The sequence below is a fragment of the Buceros rhinoceros genome, unplaced genomic scaffold, assembly GCF_000710305.1.
Source record: "Buceros rhinoceros silvestris isolate BGI_N320 unplaced genomic scaffold, ASM71030v1 scaffold3219, whole genome shotgun sequence".
Lineage (NCBI taxonomy): Eukaryota > Metazoa > Chordata > Aves > Bucerotiformes > Bucerotidae > Buceros > Buceros rhinoceros.
The window spans coordinates 20,187-28,667 of record NW_010433073.1 but is presented as its reverse complement, the minus strand read 5'-3'; the positions used below and the strand labels follow the sequence as shown (position 1 = coordinate 28,667).

At 50.1% G+C, this 8,481-nt stretch overlaps 1 protein-coding gene across 1 annotated transcript in view; it reads right to left on the bottom strand.

The window, feature by feature from the left end:
• Positions 1-619: 619 nt before the first annotated feature.
• The window catches only part of LOC104500338 (CUGBP Elav-like family member 5), a gene marked incomplete at its 3' end in the record, with an annotated part of 21,015 nt that continues 13,153 nt past the window's right edge, over positions 620-8,481 (bottom strand). The window contains exons 4-6 of the mRNA XM_010143970.1: positions 2,420-2,548; positions 1,746-1,825; positions 620-766 (exon numbers count right to left, since the gene is read on the bottom strand). Coding sequence (XP_010142272.1) covers positions 620-766; positions 1,746-1,825; positions 2,420-2,548 — 356 coding nt within the window. The remainder of the gene's footprint in view (positions 767-1,745; positions 1,826-2,419; positions 2,549-8,481) is intronic.

Below are 8,481 nucleotides of genomic sequence, written 5' to 3'. Positions count from 1 at the left end.
CCAGAGGAGGCCAGACTGCTGAAACACCTCTCATCCTCTGCTACCCCTGCTTTCTCTCCAGCACCCTGCAAACCCACCAGACATACTAGCCAAGGGAGAAAACCCTGAGAGCCAAGGACAACGCTGGTGGGATTAGGGCCCTCCTGAGAATTTCAGCAGAGAAGTAAACACCTGAAGTTGGGCCCAGGGCTCTCTTGGTACTCCAAAAACAGCGACAAACATTTGTGCCATAGACCCAGAGGAAGAGTTCACATGTTGGCAGACTGTCATGTCTGGCAGAAATCATCCAGGAATCATGGCTCTGAGCTGTCCTCAAAACAAGACAGAAAGACACTGGGTCATGCTTGGCCTGTTCCCAGACACCTCCGCCAGTCTAAACCACATCAGAGAAAGAGAATTGAGGAGGCCCCGGCTCTCTCCCGTCACCCCTTCCAGGAAAGAAATGCACAAAGATTAGGCTGCTGACTGGAGAAAGTGAAGCCAGGAACAGCTCCCAGGTGCTGGGAAGCTTTCATGCCTTTGTTACAGAGACCCGTGTGTGGTCTCCCAGCCCAGGTATGGTGCTGCCCCACGGCCAAGAGGGCAGCCTTTCCCCCCCCCCCACACGCACGATACTCACAGCCTGCGCATAGGCGCTGTATGGGCTGAACGGCAAGGTGAGAGATGGAGTGAGTATCCCCAGCTGCCCCACCATTTGCTGCATACGACGGAGGGTCCTCTCCTTATCTGTGTCAGCAAACTTCACCACTAGACTGGAGGAGGCGCCCTAGGCACAGAGAGAGGAGACAGAGAGAGCAGGCAGGGGCAGAAGAGGCCGTGGGACAGCCAAGGAGTCAGCAGTCAGGCAAGGTGGGATGGGGCGGAACAGGCAGCAGAGAGGAGTGGGAAGAGGAGCAGAAGAGCAAATATTGGTGTGAAAGTGCTCAGGAGCCGCCTGGAACCTGGGCTATGCCCTTCCCCATCCATCTGTCCATCCAACCCTTTCCTCTCCTGCCCTCCCCTCACATCACAGGTGTTGCACAGCTGCACAAGTGGGTGCACACATCCCCTGGCTGCGTTCACCAGGTGACAGCGCAGCCAGGAACACCCAGGACGTTGTCAGCCACAGACACCATCTTTCCACCACCAGGAGCTTGGCTGGATAGGCAGAGCAGCTCCTGGCAGCTGGAAATACCCCGGCTGCAGCAAAGCACCGTCCTGCCCACAGGATGCCCCAATCCCTGCCAGAGACTGAAAGACAAGATCACAGCTGCAATCCACTTGCACAAGAAGGCACAGCTACAGCTACACAACCCCACACAATGCATAAAGCATTCCCATCCACACCCAGCGTGCTCCAGAGGCCTCCTTTACTGCCTGAATCAGAGAAGTCAGGGAGTGTGCTCAGACACTGGAGCCCTGACTGCTCACGCTGCCCCCTGCTCAGTTTTGAACTAGTCTGGGTAGCTGTCTCCAAGACAGATTCACGGGCTGGTTCCTGGCTCTCTTTCATTTAGCCCTTATAGCTACGAGTGCTGTCACTACCGGCCTGGACAGACACAGACACACACATCAGCCCCAGAGACAGGACGGTTCCCAAAGACAGGAGTGCAGATGTGCACGCACCACCCCCACAACCCCCCAACCACACGAGCTGGAAACTGCAATTAAACCTGTCATGGTTTTGGACAGTGAGGGGAGATCCCCGCAACAGGGTGATGGGAACAAAGTTAGGAAGAGGGTAGGTACCCTGGCCTGATACTCACGGGCATTGTCTGGCTGCCATGGAGCGCGTGGATTGCTGCCTGAGCCTCTGTGTGAGATGAGAACTTTACAAAAGCACAGCCTGGAAAGGGACAGAAAAAGCACAGGAGATTGCAGTGACAGAACTGCTGTGAAAGTGCCCCTTGCATCATCACCAAGAGACAGCATCTGGATCTCAGGCAGGGCAAAGGAAAGCCACCCCAAGACAACAAGGAACAAAACAGATTAACTCATCCCATGTCCTCTATCCTGGAAAAAACCCCGAAAGAGTCTCAAATTGTTACTTCAATGATATACTCTATGGATGATGATACCACTTCCACCCTTGCCCAGATTACCTCCTCCCCAAATTCTCTGTGCACGCCCTATTGTGGATACAAACATTTCAAACTGCAGAGCTAGACTGAGCCAACAGGCTCAATACTCGTAATAACTCAGACGCTCATCACGGTCTGCTTCCCCCCTCCTCACCTCGGTCTCTGCCCATCTTCCCCAATCTCTCCTTGCAGCAGACAACTCCTCCTGCCCTGCTCCCTATGCCTGGCTGTGATGTGGGCTCCCATAAAGACGGGGTGAGGGAATAAGTGCCCCAGTGGAGAGGAAGCAAGGTGGTGAGGCAGGTGAGCGCTACCTGCAGAGCAGGAAGAAAGGGCATGACATACAGAGGGGTTCAGACCTTTGCTGTTACCGTCAGGTCCACGAAGCACAGTACACTCATCAATGACCCCAAATGGTTCAAAGAGCCGAAGCACGTCATCCTCAGACTGCTGCTTATTTAACATGCCCACAAAGAGCTTCCTGTCCCCTAGGGGCAAACACAGAAACATCAACCTTCTATGAGGCTTACAGTCCAAAGCAGGAGGATAGGGACACTTAAGCACAAAACAGCCTAGTGTTAGAAACATGTCTGGCATGGAAATGATTTGCTGTTGGTTGAAATGTTTCCAGGGGTGAGTATACAGGGTTCTCCCAAACTCCTCACACCTGCAAAGGCTTATGTGGCTTCCCCTCCCCAAAGGAAAATGAAAGATTAATAATTTCCTTCTATTCATCAGCCCTTTCCTTTGTATGATGCACCACAAATGGTAATAAGAAAAGCTGCCTGGGCAATTACACCCTTATTGAACAATGTGTGAAGTCCAAGCGGTATCTTAGGAAATACAGCAGACCAACACAGGCAGGGTGAATAAATTCCAGATCTTTGGCTTCTGTTTCCTTTTAGTTCTCTGCAACATCACTGTTTCCACAGCTGCTACGTAACCAAGCATCTTAGCTTCAATTTGCCCTTCCTTACCCCAGTCTAACCAGAGTGTCTAGTGAGGTGTCTTCTAAAGCCTGGAACAAACACTGGCATCCTGGGTCTCAACTTGTCTCACCATAGGATCAGCCAAATGCAAGACAGTTGGGCGAGGGCCAACAAACAGCTCCATGGTCCTCAGTCCGCCTCCCTCCAAGGGCATTTTGTACCTGTGTCACACTGGCACGGGGCTGGAATGCTGGCCAACGCATCCGGGACTCTCGGGGTCCTTCTGGGTTCCTCCATCAGAAGGCAGAAATGAGAATTATGGTTTTGCGGGGATGGCCAAGTGTGGAGGTGGGAAGAAAGGTGCACAGAGCTTTCTGTTTCTCCCTACCCCCACCAGTACACAGAGGGGCCCATCACACAGTCTGATACCACCCAGTCAAGCACAAACACAGCAGTGGCTGAGGCAACATCCTCCACAGATTGCTGTGAACAGCTATTAAAATAAAACATTAAAATCCCAGCCTAAATGCCAGCCAAATCTCCATTTTTGCAAGGAGACGGTTGTGCCAACTACAGAGTTAACCTTCCCCCGCTGCCCAAAACATGCATGGGGAGACATGACCCATAGGAGCAAACGTGTCAGGATATGGCTTGGGAGGAGCAGTGAGAGAAGATTCCTTATTGTTAGCGACGGGATCAGCAGGGCCAGCTTCAAACAAAACCAATGTAATGTGACGCACGTCAGGGAAAATAGCAAGGAAGCTGCTATCTGTTTGAGAGTGCAGTGACCTGAAAAACAACAGGTCTTGGAGCTACAGCAGCAGAGCAGCCTGCAGGGGTGGTGGTGTGTATGTATGGCAGGAATGGATGACACGTTACACATTCAGCTGACGGCAAAGCACACACCCCCAGCCCCCTCCTTGCTCCCCTTGTATCAGAGGATGGCTCCCATCCAGGCGAGAAACCAATTTGCCTTCTCTGCAATGCTCTGCCCCAGACAGACACACGTGGGAACGCGTGCAGGAACTACCTACACGGGACACTGGCCCCTTGCAGCAAAGCAGATGTGCACACACGTCATTAATGGACAAGCACATAGGCTCACGCACGCACAGGAACACGCTTGCACACTGACCCAGCCCCAGCGGATGTCTTCAGAAACAAAATTCCTCAGTGGGCAAGAGGGATGTGCAGACAGATGTGCTCTTCCACCATGCAGACACCCCACGGAGCCCCAGCACAAGCTCATGCAGGCACAGATCTCCACTAGGCACTAGATGCACATGCAACACAGATGCCTGCGATGCAGGACAGATAAAGGGTTAAAAGTGCTGCATCTGAGGCTCTTACCCAGTCCCAACAGATACTCCTGATTTAAATCACTGGAAGTGGCTGAAATATATGGCCTTGTATATTTTTAAAAGGTCAAATTTCCTGTCTTCCCTATTTTCAGGATTCCCTGGATAATTACACCTGTGAGAATCTGATCCCCTTCCATTTTCCTTGTGATTCTTTCTACATTTCTCCCTCCACCTGCATGACAATGGTTGCATTTTGGAAACATTATTGCAGCTGACTGAGTCCATCCAAAGTTTAGTGCTCTGGCAATGCTAATAATCCCTGGCCAAGGTGCAGGAGCTAATAAACCAGGTGGTGTACAGCTGCAGTAAGACAGCATCTGCCCACACCCAAGGGCCAGCTCAGAAATGTTGGTGGGCAAAACAGCAAAAAAATAGCACATAGAGAAGGTGAAAAATCTGACTAGAAGGGGAGCGGGAAAAAAAAAAAGAGACTGGTCAGGAACATATTTACTTGGAGGTAGAGAGAACACAAGCTAAAGGAGCAGTAGTTCTGTGCTCCCATTAACATCACCTGGTGCCACTGAGACCCCAGCTTGGACGCTGAGCTCTGCAGCGTTCCCCATTCCTCTACCCTGAACCTACACCAAAAAAAAAAAGAGACTGGTCAGGAACATATTTACTTGGAGGTAGAGAGAACACAAGCTAAAGGAGCAGTAGTTCTGTGCTCCCATTAACATCACCTGGTGCCACTGAGACCCCAGCTTGGACGCTGAGCTCTGCAGCGTTCCCCATTCCTCTACCCTGAACCTACACCGCAGCTGCCGCCAGGCCTGATTTCAGCTACGTGCACCATGCTGCAGCCTTTGGACTGCAGCACGGCAGGAGCTCCCCAAAGAACCCATCAACAAAGGGGAGAAGCACGCTGGGAGCATGTGTACTGACCGGGGATGCTGTAAAACAATCTTATGTTCTCTGAACTAACAAGCAAATAATTGTGGAATAAGACTTGACAGCCAGAAATGTACTTGATGGTTGTGCCTTGCTTTTTAGGGAACCCAGCAGGTTGCCTCGCTGGCTGGGTCAGGGTGGCAGAAGGGCGCCAAGAAAACTGGGAAAGTCAGTTACAGGCAAAAACGTAAAAGCTGGAATTCTAGGTGGGGGGAACATACAGCTACACAGACATCGTGCTACTTCTGCAATACCGGCCTTTCGCTTCTGGATCTGATTTTGTGTAAAATGAGGGTTTTTGCAGAATAATAACGGGTAACCTGTGGAAAGTTGGGTAAGCGGCTCCAGTTTTGGCTGGTGGCTGATTCAGCGCAAAGACCTGATGGTTACCACCGTCACCCAGAGCTCAAGCGACAGTCTAACGGAGGCCACAACTTTGCAATGGAGGCAACGAGCAAAAAGGAACCTCGTCAACTTGCAATCAAATCAACAGTAAACTATGGCTTACTAGTTGTTATCTCCTTCAGAGAGCCTTGAAATTTCCTGAATAATTCTTACGGTTTTTTCTGCTGGATCAAAAGCACTTTTCTTTACCCTGCACTTTGGGAAAGGTTCACTGAAACAGCGGACGCTAGTCTCCATTCTCGCAGTCCTACCGCAAGTCTTCTGTTATCTGACAGGGCTCACTAACAGAATGTTTTAGAAGTCCTGTGCTTCTGTGGGAATTTCAGCAGTTTCTTTTTAATTTGGAAGAAAAAAAATGCCAGCCCTCCTGGCTATGAAGAACAGGCTAAAACTGTGATACCTCAGGGACTCAAGCTGTACAAACATAAAGAAACACACCTATTGATTTTGAATCTTTTCTGAATGCCCGGAACAGCAAGACTAGAAGACGGTGAAGTCACAATGTTAAGAGGAAGATTCTTTTCACAGTTATTTTCACTTCATACATCCCAGTTCCTAGGATTGCACGTAGGAAAAGAATCCAAACTTCTTCCCCGAGGATGCCTCTTTGCCCCCAGGAACTAGGGACCGGTGAAGGGGCTCCTCTGCTGCTGAGCTCTCTCCCTCTTCGTGTGTTGGAGCCCAGCCCCTGCCCTACTGCCCTCTTGCTTCAGGCAGTTTCCAAACAGGGGCGTTCCCCTACCGAAACCCAAGCTGCCTCGTCTCTCCACAACTGGACCGAAACCCTGCAAGCCCTTTCACCTGATGTCTGCTGTCACCACTCACAGCAGTTGATCTCCAGTCAGCTGGCATCCTCAAGCCACTGCTGTGGGCTTCTGGCTCCTTCGGCTCCCCAGCAGGGACTCCTGCAGCACTGGAAGATCTTCGCTCCCCGACTTGTAATAGCACAACCTCCTCGTGCCATTTTTCCTTCACTCTTCCCTCCAGCTCTTGTTTTTCACCCTCTGACTGGCAATTTCTCATGCTGTCCAGCAACCAGGAAAATTGTCTCTGGTCTCCGACTGTTGAGTTCCCATGGAAACATGCTCTGAGCACAGCCAGTCACCCAGGCAGCAGGAGGAGGGCCAGGCAGAGCAGGTCACTGATAAAGATACCTCAGACACAAGTGACGGGTTAAGGCTGAAAGCCTTGGCCATGAGAGACAGAGAAGAACGCACAAGCACTGAACACTGCTCTTCTTTAAACACCGTGGATTTAGGTCATTTGGCCAGCAGCTGTCAGCAGCTAGGATAAGGCAGAGGGAGGAAGCCTGCTCAAGCAGCTGGCTGTGGATGGGATGCAGCAGATCGCCTTGGGTATGCAGAGAGCTTCCTTGTCTCCACGGCAGTGCTAATGGGCTTGGGCTAGCTGTCGTTTCACATCAGTGCAGCAGAGTGCTCCAGGTCTCACAAGAAGCACAAACAAGCTCCTCTGCCCCTCGTTCCTTTTCCTTCTAGCACTCCCAGGCTCGCAGAGGCATGAGGGAAGAGCTGCCAAAGCCTGTGCCAGAATCAGAGGTCCCCCTCCGAACTAATGCAGACAGCATCTTCTTAATTCCTTCTGCAGGGCGCAGGAACATTGAGCATCCATATATCCCCACGCAGCCCCCACAAGGCTTGGTCAAAACTGTCGCTTCAGCACAAAAATGAGTATCCCTTAGACCAGGAGACTAATTCTGGTGTTCTAACTTCATTGACTTAATTCAGGATGCTTATTTTGAGAGACATCAGTCCCCGAAGAGGATAAAAGAGATCCTCTTCCAGGATAGTGCAGAGCAGAGCCTCACTGATGCATGCGGCTGTTCCCTGGATATATTCCTGGTCCAAGCAGTTCTGCCCTGCCCCAAATCTTTCTTTTAGGTCTATAGGTACATCTACCTGTGTCTCAGTGCTGGCTGTGAAGGTTGCAGCGCAGCCATGTCGTACAGCCAGAGTGCTTGGTATCTGCCAGCAGGTACAGGTACACGCTGGTTTTGCAATGCTGAGTTAGTGGTACGGCTGGCAAAGGCTTTCCTAGTCTCCTACATCTTTTAAAGATGATCTTTTTTATTTTTCAAGGCTTATTAAGAGTAGCTTCAGATACAATTACACCATTTCTGAATTCTTTGAAATCTGGGGTGCAAATTTTTTAAAATCAGGCAATGAGGTGTCAGTGAGCAGTCAGCTTCCCGTATCCCCGCTGCAGGCACCTCGAAAGGACAGCTCATCCACTCCTAATATCAGCATCAAGTGAGAGACTGGATCGCCCTGAAGGCCCTGGCCTCTTTTTACTGTCTGTAGGATGGACAAGGACCTTAAACTCAATCCTGAAGCCAGGGGCTGAAATAAGGTGAGATTAATCCAGTCCTGTGTGTTTTGGCCATGCTATTTTCTTTGGAGGCTTACGCTACCGTTCTTTTCAAAAGGAGTATGTCATCTATAGGTGGCATGTCTGGGATTCTCAGTGTAGGCCAAGGGAATAAAAGCACCCAAACTTCAGTAAGAGTCAGGTGTTTTATCCCTCAAGCAAATAATTTTTCCAAATAGAATCTGTGTCTTTCAATTATCTGACTTAAACAGATAAACTTTTTAAAAAAAAAAAGAGGATCACATAACCAAAAAATACATGCTTTCATATAAAATATTATAAATTATACATCTCATGTTCCTGCCAGTGCAATAATTGAAGGTCATTACAAAACGGCTTTGAAGTGACTCCTTAAAATTTAAAACAAAAGCTTTCCAAATCTAATCATGCAGGATATGCCGCCCTATGGGACAAAGAGTCTCACCCAAATTCTTCCCTCCCCACTACTGAACC